Source organism: Staurois parvus, unplaced genomic scaffold (genome assembly GCF_062004578.1).
Source record: "Staurois parvus isolate SC_StPar_1 unplaced genomic scaffold, SC_StPar_1.0 ptg000887l, whole genome shotgun sequence".
Classification (NCBI taxonomy): Eukaryota; Metazoa; Chordata; class Amphibia; order Anura; family Ranidae; genus Staurois; species Staurois parvus.
The window spans coordinates 1,661,316-1,682,007 of record NW_028318683.1 but is presented as its reverse complement, the minus strand read 5'-3'; the positions used below and the strand labels follow the sequence as shown (position 1 = coordinate 1,682,007).

The following is a 20,692-nucleotide window of genomic DNA, read 5'->3' as shown; positions in this document are numbered from 1 at the left end:
AAGGCCCTCAGAAAGAAGGATGTAGATGTCTAGGGGTCTGGCAAGGAGTTTCAAATGATTGCCAAATTATTTGAAATGAATCACTGAAAAAGAAAAACAATCCAGAAGTGGAGATTTTAAATGACTGCTAATTTGTCCAGGAATGGCCAGCCTAGAAAATTCAGCCCAATAGCTTTCCATTTGATGCTAAAAGAAGTCTCCAAGAACCTCAAAATGTAATTATTTTTCTTGCCAGAAAGCTGCCAGCACTGCTGTGCAAAATCCCCAAATGTAATGGGGACATAGACAGGAGGGGAGACACAGTACAGCAGGATCAACCAAGTTGTTTTTTTTTTTTGCAGAATTCAGAAAATGAATGTCTTAGTAATTGGGTCAGCATGGTATGCAACATTCATTGATAGTTTGTTAATGATGGGGGTTTAATGACACTTTACATCACAGACAAGTATGAATTCCAAAACTGCCTTACCAGTTATATAAATACACCACAGATGCAGACTTAGAAGTTACTGGAATAATTTATTACAAGAGTGTCTCTGGGTAACAGAGGGGAAGATCCAGGAATGAGGTAGAAGAAAAATGGGACGTCACAGTGAGCAAGACAATTGATTTGCTGAAGTGCAGTTTAGCTACTCATCATGGCAATCGGCAGCCAATCAGCAGACCCCACAAAAAGCACACAGCATTGCATAGAGAACAAAATGCTGGAAAAGAAAGGAAGGTAGACCTTTTTTTTTTCCCTGTCACCTTTTTTCTCTTGGTGTCAGGAAAACTTGTCAAAAGGGACTCACACAATTAGCAGAGGAACAAGGCAGCAGAAAAAAATTACACTTAATTGAGACAAGTACAACCTGTGATTGACAGCCTCAGCTCTTTTCATGTGAGCTGTGTAAAGGAGGGGGGGGGGGGGAGGTGTCCCTTCCCTCCAATCCGCAGTCAGAGCTCTGCTCAACTGAGCTCTGCAGAGTGTGGTTTCAGCTCTCTGCCCCTTTTTTATGACAGCTCAGACAAGCTTTATAAATTCTGCATTTTGAATGGATGTAGAGAGAAGAATACCGTAGATAAACAGGTACAACTTATGCAGGATTTGGTTTAACTCTGTGTATCACCTGAAGCCAATCACTTCACTGGGTGAATTAAGGGTTTACAACCACTTTCCACAAGTTTCAAAAGAGTTAGGTGTCAACCAGAAGGTGTATGTAGAATTTGTGCTGCCTTAGGCAATGCAAAATAATCCGCACCCGCCATCGCAGAATACAGTGGAGTTGAAGCGACGGGTGCAGTGGCTGAGCATGGCCATGTACAGGCAGGGGGAAGGGGATCAGGCAGACTCCTCTGGACAGCGGCTCTCCTCCCCGGGTGGTCTGCAATTTTTCCCCCTGGAGGGGGGGGGGGTGTTGGACTGGGCCGCACATGTATTCTGGATCGTACCTCTTCCCCCTGGCTTCCTGCATTGGTCCCAGTGTCTCCAGGCATCTGTCTCATACCAGTGATAAGTGCGGAGAGCCACTGCAAGAAGGGCGAGAGCGGCCAGAGTGAGGCACAGACCTTCAGCCTCATCACATTGGAGGAGAGGAGGTCACACCCCGGGCACTGGCCTTAGCCCAACCACTGCACCTCACCTGTGACCAACCCCCCCCCCAGCGCGCACAGCACTGCAAGTTCCCCCCTCCCCCAGGAAGGAGAGAGACACCATCCAGCTACGCTGCCCAGAAGAACCACTGTCCCTTCTTCTGGGGGGTGGCCCTGCCCTCCTGAAAAATGCCGCCCAAGTTTGCCCCTGGTGTCAACTGCAGCAATCTTTGGAATGTCAGTTAATCCTGCCCCCCCACCCTCTTCCTTCACTATAGAACCCTTTTAAAGACTGTGGCTCAGGCCAGCTTTAAGCTCCTCCGGTCTGAAGACTCCTTTCTCGGTGATTATCCCAGTGATCAGCTCATGAGGAGTGACATCGAATGCTGGGTTCCAAACTCCAATACCTGCAAGAGAAAGCAGCCGTCAGTGTGTAGCCAAGTCTGCCACATTACACATCTCCCAGATATAAATTCCTGACACATCCACCTACCTGGAGCTGCCACACGGACGCCATTAATGTCCGTCAACTCATGACCTGGCCTCTCCTCAATCACGATGCTGGCTCCTGTAGGCAGGCTGAGGTCACATGACGTGCTTGGTGCAGCCACATAGAAGGGTATTCCATGGTATTTGGCAGTGATGGCCAGCTGGTATGTCCCAACTTTATTAGCTGTGTCCCCATTGGCCACCACTCGGTCGGCTCCCACTACAACAGCTGAGGAAAGAATGGAGGGTTATTGAAGACTTTAAAACTGATCTCAGAGTAAGACATTTTAAGTAGCAATCCAAAAGATCTGTGGGGTGGGGTGGGTTGGAGAGTGTAGCATGTCATATTCAAAGGCTTCAATCTCCTAGTATACATATAGTACCTGCATCCTGATCCGTGTCCCCGTATGCTGGAATTTGTTAGGACTGTTTCAAACAGGCTTCAGCTGGTATAAGATCGGTGTGAACAGCAAGCTTTATCAAAATATTTGCAGAGCTTTCAGCAGGCTTTGTTGAATCTTTTAAAGTACCATTCCGCTCCAGTTTGTAATTTTTGTACACAGATCCTAATGAGAGTGCTGATTGCCACTTTAAACAAGCTGCTAGCAAGCTTCAGCGAGCATTAAACAAGCTTCAAGAAGTCTCCATAGCCTAACGTATATGACTTCAAGAAGCTTTATCAAAACATTTGCAGAGCTTTCAGCAGCCTTTGTTGAAGCTTTTAAAGTACCATTCCGCTCCAGTTTGTAATTTTTGTACACAGATCCTAATGAGAGTGCTGATTGCCACTTTAAGCAAGCTGCTAGCAAGCTTCAGCGAGCGTTAAACAAGCTTCAAGAAGTCTCCATAGCCTACCGTATATGACTTCAAGCTTCAAGAAGTCCTGAAGCCTGCTAGCAGCTTGTTTAAAGTGGCAATCAGCACTCCCATTAGGATCTGTGTTCAACATTTACAAACTGGAGCTGAATGGTATTTTAAAGCTTCAACAAAGCTTGCAGGGAGCTCTGCAAATGTTTTGACAATGCTTGCTGTTTACACTGCTCTTATACAAGCTGAACCCCCTGTGTGAAACAGGTCTAAATTGACAGTCACTAAAATCAAAACTCACAATAAAAGTCCCCATGCAAAGAAAATATAGTATAGTCACCTCTCCCACAGCTTCAGCCGCAGATCTTGGCAGTGGTAAAGAGACACCGGTGTCTGAAGATGCTAGAGTACCTATTCCCTGTTCCCATGCCATGCACTGGGTTTCTTTTGGAGGATACTCATCCAGCCACCTCTTGGACTTCAAACTCTAGCCCAGCAATGGGCAAACTACGGCCCGCGGCCCTTATACGGCCCGGTGGACCTTTTAATCCGGCCCGCGGAGTGTGATACATTGGCTGTCAGGATGTGTGTAGGCGGGGCAGCGTGACGAACGTGAGGGGAGCTAGGCTCCTCTCACAGTCCGCCCTGAAGACCGGAACGGCGCGGGAACACGGCGAGAGGAACGCGCGGAGCAAAGGTAAGTGAATTGACACAGGGGGGACTTGGCTTACTACTTGGGGGGGAATAGTACTATGGGGGATGAAATACTATATGAGGGATGAATTAATATGGGGAATGAATTACTATAGGGGGGATGAATTACTATAGGGGGGATGAATTACTATATAGGGGATGAATTACTATATGGGGGATGAATTACTATGGGGGATGAATTACTATATGGGGGATGAATTACTATGGGGGATGAATTACTATATGGGGGATGAATTACTATGGGGGATGAATTACTATATGGGGGATGAATTACTATATGGGGGATGAATTACTATGGGGGATGAATTACTATATGGGGGATGAATTACTATATGGGGGATGAATTACTATGGGGGATGAATTACTATATGGGGGATGAATTACTATATGGGTGATGAATTACTATGGGGGATGAATTACTATATGGGGGATGAATTACTATGCTTACTATGGGAGAATATTACTATACTTACTATGGATGACACATACACATCATTCATCTACTCTTGGTCCGGCCCCCGGGTCCAATATATGAACCCATTGCGGCCCTCAAGTCAAAAAGTTTGCCCACCCCTGCTCTAGCCTATGCCAAGAGTTGTGCGCAGAAGTCACCACCTTGCCTCTCCACTTTCATCCAATCAGAGAACGCTTTGCATTCATTTAGAAACAGCAAACCATTCCCTAGAGGGCACCCATGCTGAGTTGCCAACCTCTTGTGTTCAGAAGGACCCACAATCTAGTGGAGATGAATGGAGGAGCGGTATCTACTTCAATGATTTCCAGCTCCCAGGGGCATTAGCCAGGTATATTATATACATAGTTCTGTTGGTCCAACCTGGACCATTGAAGCCATGTATAAAATGCCCATTCCTACAACTATTCTTTAAGGTATAGATGCTGAAATTATTTTAAAAGATGGGGGGGGGGTGAAGGAAGAGTGGCTGAAATCTGGAGGTGGGCTTTAAAGTGGTTGTAAACCTTTGAAATGAAGTATGCACAAAACATATCCCTCTATAGTGTGTATTTTTCTCAATCCAGAGCACTAAGTGTCATTTCTGCCCGCTGCCTCCTTCCTCTCTTATCTACATGAGTCACTTCTGACAAGTTTTCCTGACACTAAGAGAAAAAAATATGACAGGGGAGGGAGCTACAGCATACATCCTGTGATTGGCAGCCTCAGCTCTCTTCCTGTGTGCTGAGTGAATGGGGTGTGTCTCTTCCCCCCAATCAGCTCTCAAAGCCCTCCTCACTGAGATCTGCAAAGTGTAATTTCAGATGTCCGCCCCCTTCTTTCTGAAAGCTCAAACAAGCTGTATAAATTCTGCACTTTTAACGGATGAAGAGGAGAGAAGGTTTTAGATAAACAGGTACAACTTTACGTAGAAGGATTCTTTTTTTATTTCTGTGTATCACCTGAAGTCAGTCACTTCACTGGGTATTTGGAAGGGTTCACAACCACTTTAAAGCCTCACTCCAGCAAACATTTTTTTCTTAGTTTTGCGTAAGGTACGGTGGTAAGGCTTGTGTTCAGGCCAGCTCTTCCCAAGTCTTGCACAGTTGCTTACTGATTTCACTGCACACTGTGAGCTTCTAATAGATGCTTAACTAGGAAGCTACAGCAAATCAGATAGAGCTAGGCTCATTACCAGTGACTGGCTGGAAGATGTCAGCATCATCTAGCTCTTTCCTCCCTAGCCTGACTCTCCTTAGCCCCTCCTTTCATTCACTGAATTTCAGTTCTTTCAGGCATGGAGGCTCAGCATCACATATGGGTGTTACCCAGTCTGTATACAAGAGCAACCTTCTTAGGAATGCCCACTTCTCCAGACTGACATCTACCCATCAAGGCATTCTGATATGTTCCCAAGAGCCCACTGCTTGCACCAGGGCTCAGGGCTCTTGAGAAGTGTGCTGAGGAAGGGTGCTGTACATAGCTTCTGCAGTACTCCTCGAAGGAACCCTCCGGAAGTGAGAGAAAAATCTCCCCAACGGGGTCACAGACCGAACTCAAAGCCTCAACACGTTTCAACTCTTAAAGAGCCTTCATCAGGGCAAAAACAGTGTATTCTGAAATATAAATATACATAAATACCAGAACCCAATAACATCAACCAATGAGCACATGGCGGGGCCTCCGTTGTTTGATGGGCAGACTCAAAGAGGCAGTCCCCAACCAGGATGCCTCAGTTAGTGCCCAGATGTTTTATATTTAGAAGCATACCCTAACCAATATGATTGGATATGGACGATCAGCTGATTCTTAGTCTGACCCTTTATTAAGCTGTTTGAGGATGATACAACCAGTGTTGTCTCTGGTGTGGGTCTAGTGAGTACCATCACAACGATCCTAGCAGCTCTGGAGTTGACCATATCTCTATTACAGGTAGAAAATCCTTATACTGAATGGTGTTCTCTATGTATACATGTGTGCATGCACGTGTATGTATTTGTGTGTATGTATATATATATATAGTATCTCACAGAAGTGGGTCCACCCCTCACATTTTTTTTTGTAAATATTTTATTCTATCTTTTCATGTGACAACATGTGACGTAGTCAGTGTACAGCTTGTATAACATGTACATTTGCTGTCCCCTCAAAATAACTCAACACACAGCCATTAATGTCTAAACCGCTGGCAACAAAAGTGAGTCCACCCCTAAGTGACAATGTCCAAATTGGGCCCAAAGTGTCAATATTTTGTGTGACCGCCATTATTTTCCAGCACTGCCTTAACCCTCTTGGGCATGGAGTTCACCAGAGCTTCGCAGGTTGTCACTGGAGTTCTCTTCCACTCCTCCATGACGACATCACGGAGCTGGTGGATGTTAGAGACCTTGCACTCCTCCACCTTCCATTTTAGGATGCCCCACAGATGCTCAATAGGGTTTAGGTCTAGAGACATGCTTGGCCTGTCCATCACCTTTACCCTCAGCTTCTTTAGCAAGGCAGTGGTCATCTTGGAGGTGTGTTTGGGGTCGTTATCATGTTGGAATACTGCCCTGCGGCCCAGTCTCCAAAGGGAGGGGATCATGCTCTGCTTCAGTATGTCACAGTACATGTTGGCATTCATGGTTCCCTCAATAAACTATATCTCCCCAGTGCCGGCAGCACTCATGCAGCCCCAGACCATGACACTCCTACCACCATGCTTGACTGTAGGCAAGACACACTTGTCTTTGTACTCCTCACCTGGTTGCCGCCACACACGCTTGACACCATCTGAACCAAATCAGTTGATCTTGGTGTCATCAGACCACAGGACATGGTTCCAGTAATCCATGTCCTTAGTCTGCTTGTCTTCAGCAAACTGTTTGTGGGCTTTCTTGTGCATCATCTTTAGAAGAGGCTTCCTTCTGGGACAACAGCCATGCAGATCAGTTCGATGCAGTGTGCGGTGTATGGTCTGAGCACTGACAGGCTGACCCCCCACCCCTTCAACCTCTGCAGCAATGCTGGCAGCACTCATACGTCTATTTCCCAAAGACAACCTCTGGATATGACGCTGAGCACGTGCACTCAACTTCTTTGGTCAAGCATGGCGAGGCCTGTTCTGAGTGGAACCTGTCCTGTTAAACCGCTGTATGGTCTTGGCCACCGTGCTGCAGCTCAGTTTCAGGGTCTTGGCAATCTTCTTATAGCGTAGGTCGTCTTTATGTAATTCAAGAATTCTTTTTTTCAGATCCTCAGAGTTCTTTGCCATGAGGTGCCATGTTGAACTTCCAGTGACCAGTATGATAGAGTGAGAGCGATAACACCAAATTTAACACACCTGCTCCCAATTCAAACCTGAGACCTTGTAAAACTAAAGAGTCACATGACACCGGGGAGGGAAAATGGCTAATTGGGCCCAGTTTGAACATTGTCACTTAGGGATGTACTCACTTTTGTTGCCAGCGGTTTAGACATTTTGCATTCTCTGAGATTCCACCTTGTGAGCCTATTTTCTAGAGACATGCCTTAATCTATTGTGTTTTTTGAATGTTACATCTTTGGGTATGTATGAGTAGTGATTTATATATAATCAATATGGACTAGTTTTTTTGCACAATGTTTGATGTTATTGGGTTTTGGTATTTATGTACATCTATATTTCAGAATACACTGCTTTTTTCCTGATGAAGACTCTTTAAGAGTTGAAAAGCATTGAGCCTCCAAGTTGCCATCTGAAGACTGATAGATGGAACTTACATAACCATTGATGTATTTTGGCTGTTTTTTATTGTCTCATGTATGAGAACTGTTTTTATTAGGTTGTGAATATTTTATCTATACACTGTGTATGTGGCTGGTACCTGTAAAGTCCTATTCTCTTGCATTTTAATCTAGTTCTGCTTATCATTAAGGGCGTGGTACCATATATTATACCAGCCAAGATTCAGAATCATTTTTTCGATCACAGACCAAAATTTGATTTCATACCCACTTTATGCAAAACTTCAGATTCGCATTAAGAGAAGCCTGTAGTGTGAGTTGGACCTCACCATTGACATGACGCTCTCGCATGGTGACCGCCGCCATACTGTCTGTGATGAGAGTTGCCGGCATCTTTTCATACACCAACTCATAGGCCGTGAGCCGGGAGCCCTGGTTATATGGACGAGTCTCTGTACAGTAGACATGGGACAGGCGGCCAAGGGAGTGAAGGGAGCGTATCACACCTACATGAAGGGACAGAAGATGACAAGGAGACACGTTTCAACACAGCAATAGATGAATCTGAGCTAAAAGGGCCAAGTTACACTATACATGGTGACTGGTGTCTTCTTCTGCAATTGACCAACACCAGACCTCATAGGAGCACATTGGAACTCTTCAGATTGCATCACTGCCTTCAGGTATGCTGCACATTTCCACAATGTTCTGGAGATCACTTGAAGTCACCATCTGCTTTCACACTTTGACATTTAACCACTGGAGCTCCAGGCTAATCCTGACATTCCTCTCCATCATGTAAAAAATTGCATTTTTTGCTATAAAATTACTTAGAACCTCTAAACATTATATATTTTTTAACCACTTGCCGTCCGCCTGCTGTTTATAAACGGCAGGGCGGTGGCAGTCCAGGGGCGGGTTGCCGTTCATAAACAGCACCCGCCTTTTCTAGCTGTGTGCGCTCCCTGGGAGCGCGGAGCACCGCGATCCGGTGCCCGCTGTGTCCTCCAGACACAGTGGAACACTGATCGTCGGACGGGACCTCTGTACGAGGTCCCGATCATGTGATCACTGATTGGCCAATCTTAGACCACAGAGATGATAGGGGATGTTTCGCTCCTCAGTCATGTCTATGGCCTGCCGGAGGAACCGGTGGCTCTCCTGTCCCACCAAACTCCCTTCTGCTGCCTGTAATAAGTGATCCAGTGGCTAATTAGCCAATAGGATCGCTTTTATATTAAAGCCCATTGCCTGCTGAAAAAGAAAGATACCGGAATAACGTCTGCAGATGCAGGCATCATCCCGGTATAACCCCTTCAATAATGCGACATACGGGTACGTTGCCAAGGCTGAAGTGGTTAATGACGATAAAAAAAAACAAAAACAAAATGAAAAAAAAAACAAAAAAACAAAAAGTGTAAAGTAAACGTAACAACACAAGCCACCGGCCCCCAATACTGACACACAATGGACACTAGACCATGCACTAAAATGGACCCGTATGTCAAGCGGGGGAGGGACTGACTAACAGTCACTGACATCCCCAGTGACACCAATACAGTGATCAGTGCTACTAAAAAGCACTGACACTGTACTAATGGCACCGGGCAGGAGGGGGTTAACATCTGGGCGATCAAAGGGTTAACTGTGTGCTGTTTTACTATGTGTGCGTTTCACTGTAAGCACACTGCTTTGTATTGATGTGCTAGGCAGAGCCATACAAAGCAGTGTGCAGGAGCTGACAGGGAAGAGCTCTATATTGTTTACATACAGGTCTCTCCCCCATCAGTGATACTCAGTGATTGCCGACCCGGTGATGGACAGCCGAAGCCACGAATGGGGACGCAGGTAGGGCGCATGCACACCCCTTGCCCGGAAATGCGAAATCACGCATATATACGTGATTTTGCGCAGCCGTATTTCTGCTATAGGGCGGCTCGGAAGAGGTTAATAAATTTACATTTCTGGTAACCCTCTGGCTACTGAAGCCTGCGCCCATGTTGGCTAATGAGCAGCACTCCTCTATCTACATTCACCCCCACCAACATCAGCAGTGAATTCCATGCACGCCGTCCACCATGACAAACAGGACCAGCAACAATGCAAAATGGCTATCAGCAGATTGCACTGGTGATGGTAGGCAAGTCCTGGCCGGATGTAAGCCTGCACACTGCAAAGAGAGTCCCGGCACTAGAAGCATGCCAAGATTGGTGCGGACACTACGCTCCCACTACCTGAGGGAAGCAAAACTAAAAGTAAGCAGAGAATGAGCATTGCATGGTAAATGAAAAATTCATTGCTGGCTGTATAACCTTGGCATTATGGGCTTTCAGATGGGAAACAATTGCAGAGTTGGGTTTAGTTCCGCATTTGTTACAAATCGGTAAAACTGTGGCAGGAAAAGGAAATAAAAGTGTAGCTTCAGTAGAGCTTTAAATATTTTCTGTGTCCCCAAGCTGGAACAAGTATGACCTGGAACATTCCTGACTCCCCTTTATATAATGCTGTTCTGGGTCAATAGCTTGATAGCCCAGCCTTTGAGGGAGAGGGGGGGTTACAATCTCAGCCTTCACATTCCCTGCACCAGTTTCCTTTACCAAGAACCAGATCATCAACAAGGCAACCTAGCCAGGAGCCAAGGACCTGTTGGATATCCAGAGGACCCAGCTACAACCTTCAGACTCCTGTTGGTCTAAGACAGGAGTCTCCCAACTATGGCCCTCCAGGTGTTGAGGAACCTCAAGTCTCATGAGGCCTTGCAAGACTCTGACAACCACAGGCAAGACTCCCAGAGACATGACGGGACTTGTAGTACTTCTATGGCAGGAGAGTCATAGTTTGAAGACCCCTGATCTAAGCCATGCTTCTGTCCATTACTTCACAAGGGAGGATGGACTTATACGGAGTAAGCATGGCAAAGTCAATGCTAATGGGGCAATTTCTCCATACCTATTGCCATTCTTATCAATATTGGTCAAAGACATGGCCGGCCAAAGCATCTACCTTGCTTATGACCCTATAGTGCCTTAATCCATCTGTACCTTTACCTACACAACTGTCCCAGGAACAGAGCCCCGCCCTCCAAGAAAGCCTCTTACCTAGTGCAGTCCCATAGCCAGCAGTAGCCAGGGACCCCGTGTTGCAGTGGGTCATTATACAAACCCCACCGGACGCTTGGGTGGTCTCCAGAATATGCTGAGCTCCCAGGTCTCCAATCTTTTGGTTGTCTTTAACATCTTCCTCTAGAAGAGACTCTGCCCATTGGATGACACTGTGAAGATAACAAGACCCAAGGGATTCAGATGGATAGGAAGTGACTCCTGGATCTGGGAACGTCAAGCAATCTAAAGGTTGTAATGTGTATACAGTACTGTGCCAAAGTGAACAAATGTTGTAAATGAAGAATGCTTTCAGAAATAGAGGTGGTAATATCTTATATTTATCAATTAACAAAACGGAAAGTAAATGAACAGAAGAGAAATCCAAATCAAATCAATATTTGGAGTGACCACCCTTGGCCTTCACACCAGCATCAATTCTTCTAGGTGCATTTACATGCAGTTTTTGAAAGAACTCAGCAGGTAGGTTGTTCTTAATGACATTGGCTGTATCTTTGGGGTCATTGTCCTGCTCCAGAATAAATTTGGGGCCAATCTTAATCCTTCCTGATGGTATGACATGATGGGTAATAGGGATGCACTGAAATTTCAGCCACCGGAACATATCGGCCGAAAGTAGCCCTATTGGCATTCTGCCGCTAGGAAAAATGTAGCCGATACAGGTGCCGGTACAGGAGACTGTGTGTACTACAGATGTGGGGGGGGGAAAGCAGCAGCGGAGCAGTGTATACAGTGCCTGTCTGTCACTATAGGTCAGTGCCGGTTTTTAAATGTAATTACCATTTTTTTTTCTTCACTATAGCTCAGATAATCAGCTGTCACTTTCCCCCCAGCTAAAAGAAACAAAGTTTCCTTTTAGTTTCTTTCCCGAGATAAAAGAAACAAAGTTTCCTTTTAGTTTCTTTCCCGAGATAAAAGAAACAAAGTTTCCTTTTAGTTTCTTTCCCGAGATAAAAGAAACAACGTTTCCTTTAGCTCCAGGGAAAGTGACAGCTAATTCTGTGAGCCACAGTGAAGAAAAAAAAAAGCCGGCCATTGCATTTAAAGATCGGCACCGACATATAGTGACAGCCAGTGAGGGAGCCTCTCTGTATACACTGCTACCTCACTGTATACACCGCTCCTCTCTTTCCCCCTCACCCGTATAAAGAGGACCTGTCACTCATATGCTATCACATAGGGCAGGGGTAGGCAACTGTGGCCCTCCAGCTGTTGTAGAACTACAACTCCCATGAGGCATTGCAAAACTGAGTTACAAGCATGACTCCCAAAGGCAGAGGCATGATGGGACTTGTAGTTCACCAACAGCTGGAGGGCCACAGTCGCCCACCCCTGACATAGGGGACTATTGGTCCCCTATGTGATAGCAATAAAATCATAAGTTAAAAAAATATATATATATACATGTAGAAAAAAAATACAAAAAAAATTGGAGCCTCCCCACCCCCACATACGCAGACATTTTGGTTTCAGTTCAGTTTTCGGCCACATGCAGTCTGAATTTGCAGTATCAGTTTCAGCAGCAGAATTTTCATTTCGGTGCACCACTAATGGGTAAGTATCTGCCTGTATTTCTCAGCATTGAGGACACCGTTGATCCTGACCAAATCTGCAATTTGCAGAAATGCAGCCCCAAACTTGCAGGAAACCTCCACCATACTTCACTGTTGGCTGCAGACACTCATCATTGTATCTCTCTCCAGCCCTCTGGTGAACAAACTGCCTTCGGCTACAGCCAGATATTTCACATTTTGACTCATCAGTCCAGAGCACCTGCCGCCATTTTTCTGCACCCAGTTCCTATGTTTTTGTGCATAAAGCATGCAGACGAGGCTAAGCGACCAACTATGCCCCTCTGTGTTCCTGTCACCACACTCCAGGGATTGCTCTCACCAACAGTGTTTGCCCATCTTGCTACAAACTAGGCAGACGCAGCTTGTATAAACTCAGCCTAGAAGGGAAATAAATTTGTTTAGTGACGGGAAAAATCCTCCTCCACTAGCCGCCACCTAAGTAGTTTCACACGATGCGGGATGAAAGCCACATAAAGTCACAAAATTGACTGCCAGATGTGAACCTGATGGCTTGGTGCATCAATCCAATTTCAAAGATGGCATAGTGGATCGACGCGTTTCGCAATAACACTTGCTTCTTCAGGATCCATGCTCAATTCATGGATCCTGAAGTGTTAGTGCAAAATGTGTTGATCCACTATGCCCTACACAAGCACAGGGAGAACATGCAAACTCCATGCAGATGGTGTCTTGGTTTGAACCAAGGACCTCAGTGCTGCAAGGCAGAATAAAAAGAGTGCAGAGATTGTGAGGCACAACGGACAATCCCTGTACAATCTCTGCAAGCAATCAGGGAAAGCATTATTCATGCTGGGGTGCAACGAGAGGAGCCTAGAAGTCAATGAAATACAATCAGTGTGGGTTACATCTAGACCAGGCATACCCTGTACACACCTCTCAGTCAGCTCCTGGGCCGTGACCCCCGGCTTCTCGGCCTCCCCAGCCAGGAAGGAATTCAGTTCATCGGATGCTTTCTTCATATTGACAGCAGTGGGCCGGGCTCCCACCAACAGCTCCATGGACTCCCGGACAAAGGTGAGAAGATCCGACACTTGCTGCGGGGGGTGGGAGGAAAGCTCAACAGCCAGGCTCAGAGAACCCACAATGGCAATGGCTGGAGCTCCGCGGACCTGCAGATATGACACAGAATCTTCAGTCTCATCAGCACCCAGGACATCTCACCGATTTCCAAGCTTGCATTGCTTTAAAACCATGCAAACTGCACAAAATGTACCCGTAATTTCTGTAATAGATTCATTCCTATGATTAATAGCGCCATCTAGTGGCCAAAATGTGATATAGCTTCACAATGAAGTATTTCAGAAGACTATAACACAAATTGGCCACTAGATGGAGCTGTCAACCATAGGAAATGATCTATTACAGAGAGTAGGTGAAATCAGTGCAGCCTGGATGACAGAGTGGCATACTGTACTCCAAACTAATGTTCTCATAAATAAATCCCAGAGTCTAGAAACAGTGGTGGGGTAAATGATCAAATATCAGTGGTGCGTGGGGAGATCACATGGTATATCAGGGGGCAGTGGTGGGTGGGGTGTTCACATGGTATATTGGGGGTGTGGTGGGCGTGGTTATCACATGACATATCATTGGGCAGGCAGATTACATGGTATATCAGGGGGCACTAGTGGCTGGGGTGATCACATGGTATATGGGGGTATGGTGGGCAGGGTGATCACATGGTATATGGGGGTATGGTGGGCAGGGTGATCACATGGTATATGGGGGTATGGTGGACGGGGTGATCACATGGTATATGGGGGATATGGTGGGTGGGGTGATCACATGGTATATGGGGGTATGGTGGATGGGGTGATCACATGGTATATGGGGGGTATGGTGGGCAGGGTGATCACATGGTATATGGGGGCTATGGTGGGCAGGGTGATCACATGGTATATCATTGGGCAGTGGTGGATGGGGAGATCACATGGTATATCATTGGGCAGTGGTGGGCGGGGTGATCACATGGTATATCATTGGGCAGTGGTGGGCGGGGTGATCACATGGTATATCATTGGGCAGTGGTGGGCGGAGTGATCACATGGTATATCATTGGGCAGTGGTGGGCAGGGTGATCAAATAGTATATGGGGGTGATGGTGGATGGGGTGATCACATGGTATATCAGGGGGCAATGGTGGGCGGGGAGATCACATGGTATATCATTGGGTAGTGGTGGGCTGGGTGAGCACATGGTATATGGGGGGTACGGTGGGCGGGATGATCACATGGTATATTGGGGGAGTACGGTGGGTGGGGTGATCACATGGAATATGGGGGGTACGGTGGGTGCGGTGATTACATGGTATATGGGGGGGTACGGTGATCAGGGTGATCACATGGTATATGGGTGGGTATGGTGGTCGGGGTGATCACATGGTATATTGGGGGTATGGTGGGTGGGGTGATCACATGGTATATGGGGGGGGGGTACGGTGGGTGGGGTGATCACATGGTATATCACTGGGCAGTGATGGGTGGGGTGATCACATGGTATATCAGGGGAAAGCTGTGGGTGGGGTGATCACATGGTATATCAGGGGAAAGCTGTGGGTGGGGTGATCACATGGTATATCAGGGGAAAGCTGTGGGTGGGGTGATCACATGGTATATCAGGGGAAAGCTGTGGGTGGGGTGATCACATGGTATATGGGGGGGGGTACGGTGGGTGGGATGATCACATGGTATATGGATGGTATATGGGGGGAGTACGGTGGGTGGGGTAATCACATGGTATATCACTGGGCAGTGATGGGTGGGGTGATCACATGGTATATGGGGGGTACGGTGGGCGGGGTAATCACATGGTATATCACTGGGCAGTGATGGGCGGGGTGATCACATGGTATATGGGGGGTACGGTGGGCGGGGTAATCACATGGTATATCACTGGGCAGTGATGGGTGGGGTGATCACATGGTATATGGGGGGTACGGTGGGCGGGGTAATCACATGGTATATCACTGGGCAGTGATGGGCGGGGTGATCACATGGTATATGGGGGGTACGGTGGGTGGGGTGATCACATGGTATATCACTGGGCAGTGATGGGCGGGGTGATCACATGGTATATGGGGGGGTACGGTGGGTGGGGTGATCACATGGTATATGGGGGGTACGGTGGGTGGGGTGATCACATGGTATATCAGGGGAAAGCTGTGGGTGGGGTGATAACATGGTACATGGGGGGGTATGGTGGGCGGGGTGATCACATGGTATATGGGGGGGTACAGTGGGCGGGGTGATCACATGGTATATGGGGGGGTACGGTGGGCGGGGTGATCACATGGTATATGGGGGGTACGGTGGGCGGGGTGATCACATGGTATATGGGGGGGTACGGTGGGCGGGGTAATCACATGGTATATGGGGGGTACGGTGGGCGGGGTGATCACATGGTATATGGGGGGGTATGGTGGGTGGGGTGATCACATGATATATGGGGGCGTATAGTGGGTGGGGTGATCACATGGTATATCAGGGGAAAGCTGTGGGTGGGGTGATCACATGGTATATGGGGGGGTACGGGGGGCGGGGTGATCACATGGTATATGGGGGTATGGTGGGCGGGGTGATCACATGGTATATGGGGGGTACGGTGGGTGGGGTGATCACATGGTATATGGGGGGGTACGGTGATCACATATTATATGGGGGGGTACGGTGGGCGGTGTGATCACATGGTATATGGGGGGTATGGTGGGCGGGGTGATCACATGGTATATGGGGGGGTATGGTGGGCGGGGTGATCACATGGTATATGGGGGTTATGGTGGGCGGGGTGATCACATGATATATGGGGGGTGCGGTGGGCGGGGTGATCACATGGTATATGGGGGGGTACGGTGGGCGGGGTAATCACATGGTAAATCATTGGGCAGTGGTGGGCGGGGAGATCACGTGGTCTGTGAGGAGGGGGCGGAGTGTCTCACCTTCATAGTGCGGATGGATTCGGCTCCGCCCTGCACTCCGCTCACCGGCTCATAGCGGCTGGTGTGCGGTAGCAGCAGCTGATTGAGGACGTGCAGGGATCCCCGGCTGTATCGCACCGACTCCAGAGACATGGTCGGCGTACTGCTCTCCGCGGCCTGTGACCACGTGTCTGCAGAGTGGGCGGGCCGGGCTAGCAAGGGCGAGGCTCCCTGTCTCTGCAAGGTTACCGCATGTATTGTAATAGAGGGGCCGCGCTGCCTTCCTTCTCATGTGCTGAGCTCTGCACAGCGGTCAGTCTACTCCAGACAGTACTGCGGCTGCTGGTAGCCTGGCTATCATGCTTAACCTCCGGCTTCATTCCCGGGTCCCAGAGCCCAACCCTCATACATAACCACGCCAGGACCCCCTGTGATCCCGGGCTCTATGCTGCATTCACAGCGGTGTCCTCTGTTTTGTACTTCCAATTGGTGATTGGGCCAGTAACACGCCTCCAGTATTAGAGTGACCCCACTCTGTACGAAGGAGCACAGGGGGCACCTTTGGACAGCAGCATTGTCAGTTGGGGGGGCAGGGGCAGACTGACCATTTGGAAACTCAGGCACTGCCCGGGGTCAGTAGGGGGCCCCATGAGATGCCCCTGGTACCTTTTTCATAGGCTTTTTTGAGTTTGGGTAAGGACACAGGGGCCCCATGATCCCCTATTGCCTGGGGGCCCCATGAATTGTCAGTCTGCCCCTAGGGGGAACATGTTAGATGGACTAGCAGATTTAGATACACTAACAAATCGGAGCCAAACCCTGGCTCATGCTTTGTAATTAGTTACAGCAGTTTTTTTTTAAATTCTTTTGAGATAAAGGTTTTGCATAAATACAAGCTGATCATTGTAGGCACCCCCCCCCCCCCCCCTTGGTCAGTGGTAATTGGTTTGTCCCATCCCTGTCACTGCAAGAGAGCTTTTCTGTTGAAAAACAACAAACTGACGAGCCAGATCACCAGGTGAAAGTATAAGAAAGCCTAAAAATGAAAAGGAATGCAGCCAGGCAAAAAAAAAACCACAGCCAGTGTGTGCAGGAGCATCAGCGTTTCGGCAGAAAAAATGCTCTAAGCGCATGTTAACCCTAGGCGCGTTTAGTGATTGAGCGTTCATTCATTTCAGTGGCCAGAGGAAATTATTATATCAGGGAAGCCTATCCTGCCCTCAGCTAATCATGGAATCTTCTACTCCTCCTACCAGTCCATCCCCCACAATTACCTTTTGTACCACTAGCTCCTCCCTCTTAGATTGTAAGCTCCAAGGATCAGGGCCCTCCTAACCCTCTTGTATTGAACTGTATTGTCTCCCGTTATATTGTAAAGCTCTGAGCAAACTGTTGGCGCTATATAAATCCTGTATAATAATAATATATAAATCCTGTATAATAATATGGTCCTATTCAAGTGATCAGGTGAGAACAAGCACCAGAGAGAAAAATCATTTTGTTAAGTTTGCACATTTTTGAGATGTTGAGCTTCAAGATACAAGTTACTCAAATGTGACTGCAACCATTGAATTTCCCTTCTTTCCAGGGCTCACTGACCCTTTCTTCCTGTTCAGTAGACCAGAGGCTGCTATGGCCTCTCCTTTCCGGGGGTGGACCGCTAGCTGAGTAAATGCTCCTCTGGGGTTTTACTTTTTTTTTTTTTTTGTCCCCCATCAGCCTGACAGACATAACTACATTACTGCTCAACAGTGGTAGGACCCAGTTGGCTGACTCTACTCAACAATGACTGGAATAGCCAATTAACATTAATGTGGGCAGAGACTAGGGAGTAAAGCCGGCCATACGCGGTTCAATTTCCAAAAGAATTTTCTTTCGAAAATCTTTTCTAAGAATTTTCATTCAAATTTCGCACAGAAAACGGCCGATTTTTGCATGACCATCCAATTTGAGTGATTGGGCATGTTGGAAATTTTTTTGGAAAAAAAATTTTGAATCAATGATGGGAGAATCGTGCAAGAAACATAAAGCTGTGACCTGGAAAGAAAAAGAAAATTCTTGACCACAAAAATTCTTTTCTATACCAATGAGAAATTGAAGGCTTGGTTGGTTGAATTTCAAAATCAATGGTGGCACCATTGGATTACAAAACGTATGAAAGTTCCGATTGTCTAAAGAAAATTTGTTTGGAATTCGACCCATGGTCTGCATAAGCCCAAACACACTTAGCAAGGCACATAACCCACCCACTAGTATCTACAGTAGGTCCCATGGGGTTTATAGTTTGTTCAGGGACACAGGAGGCAAAAAAGATCTAACTTAGGACCATGCCTGATCCATCCTCCCCAGGAACTAGGTATACATGCACTTTACGTAAAATGTAATGATATCAGTTTTAAAATTAGGACACCTGGCTTACCTGTAATTTCTTTTTTTTTTAGTACTTCACAGTACGCAGGGTTTCGTCTTTGTCATGACTACATGTTGACTGCTCTCCTCCACTTCCCATGCTTTCTGAACCACCCAGTTTGTCTGTCTGAACCCAGACTATCCTCTGTCATCCTTTACATTTAGGGTATGAATACTTTTGCAACATTTGCCACTCTACAGTCAACCTGGCCTTTGGACTCAGATACATAAGCAGATCCAGGATTGTGGACTCTTGTCCCAGGCTGACAAAATGTTGAGTTGCAACTCCCAGCCCGCAACTGGGCTTAAGCAACCACACTGAAGGCAGAGACCACCTCCCTCCTCCCCCCATGCAGAAGCAAATTAGAGATTTTCCACAAGCATCAGGGCCTCTACTGGAGAAAGGAAAGACTTTTCCCATGGAAAGAACTCCTTGGATTGAGCAGTGTTTAGGGCTAGGCCAGGGTGGCAATTGCCCCCTGGGCTGCTCTGATGCCACTGTGGGGGACACAGACTGCTCCCCAGTGGATGCAAGTCACTGAGCTGAGTCTCTCTCACAGCCCAAAACCAGCATTGTCAATTCCCCCTTCCCCCTCAAATGGACAGGAGAGAACTGGTTCTGCTCCTCCTGCTGTTCTCTCCTCTTGTATCTGCCCACCCACACTCCCCAATGTTGTGCCTCCCAGATGTGTGGGCGGGAAAATTGAAGCCCAGCAGCTACAAGAGGAAAGGTGGTGCCTGATGATCCATCCATCTCCTGCTAGTGAAGTCCCCCCCCCTCCTGTGAATACTCTGATGTATGGGGTTTTTTTTCTTTCCTTTTTCCTTCCCTATGTCTAGGTTCACACATGTGTAGTTTGCATTTGATCCATTTCTGCAGTGCTGTTTGAGGCCCCGTTCCTGGGCAGATCAAAACACATAAAAACCGTACTACATGCATTTCTGCAGCGTCTCTATTGAAGTCTATTGAACCAAAAACACAACTTTTGCGTTTAAAAAAGTCCCTGACCCTTTCCAAAAAATGCAGATGTGAACTCATGTTAAAATGGACTGCTGTGCATTTGTGCAAAACACAAACGAAAACAAACACATAGGTGTAAACCTAGACTAAAGGTTTCTTGGTGAAATGGAGTTTAAAAAAAAGCCCCCGCTGCAGCCCCTAGATGGCCAGTTCAACCAACAGGCGCTATCCAGCCTGAGCCACCCAGTGAGCAGAGTACCTGGAGCTGAGCTTCAGCATGGGATGGGTGCCGACTCGCTGCACCATGAGCCGCTGGGTTGTAGTTGCTAGTCAGCCTCTGACTAGGCCCAAGTATTACATACTGCATCTGGACCAAAGTATATTTTTGGAGATCCAGTATGCAACCAAACTGCTCCAGGAGCTGCACCGTCTAATATACACTATTTTGCTAAAAATACTGGGACGCCTGCCTTTCCACGCACATGAACTTTAGTGGCATCCCAGTCTTAGTCCGTAGGGTTCAATATTGAGTTGGCAACGCCCTTTGCAGCTATAACACCTTCAACTCTTCTGGGAAGGCCGTCCACAAGGTTTAGGAGGGTGTCTATGGGAAGGTTTGACCATTCTTCCAGAAGCACATTTGTGAGGTCAGGCACTGATGTCGGACGAGAAGGCCTGGCTCACAGTCTCCACTCTTAATTCATCCCAAAGGTGTTCTATCGAGTTGAGGTCAGGACTCTGCAGGCCAGTCAAGTTCCTCCACCCCAAACTCGCTCCTCCATGTCTTTATAGATCTTGCTTTGTGCACTGGTGGGCAGTCATGTTTTAACAGGACGGGGCCATCCCCAAACTGTTCCCAGAAAGTTGGGAACATAAAATTGTTCAAAATGTCTTGTATGCTCATGCCTTAAGACTTGGAACTAAGGGGCCAAGCCCAACCCCTAAAAAATAACCCCA

General features: G+C 47.3%; 1 protein-coding gene across 1 annotated transcript; it reads right to left on the bottom strand.

Annotated features, from left to right (window-relative positions):
- Positions 1-499: 499 nt before the first annotated feature.
- On the bottom strand, positions 500-16,575 carry MRI1 (methylthioribose-1-phosphate isomerase 1). The gene is made up of 6 exons (XM_089656138.1): positions 16,387-16,575; positions 13,326-13,561; positions 10,837-11,009; positions 8,068-8,244; positions 2,066-2,290; positions 500-1,979 (listed from the first exon to the last, which is right to left on the bottom strand). The coding sequence occupies exons 1-6, from the start codon at positions 16,516-16,518 to the stop codon at positions 1,858-1,860; spliced, it is 1,065 nt and encodes a 354-aa protein (XP_089512264.1). The 5' UTR covers positions 16,519-16,575; the 3' UTR covers positions 500-1,857.
- Between the last annotated feature and the right edge of the window lie 4,117 nt (positions 16,576-20,692).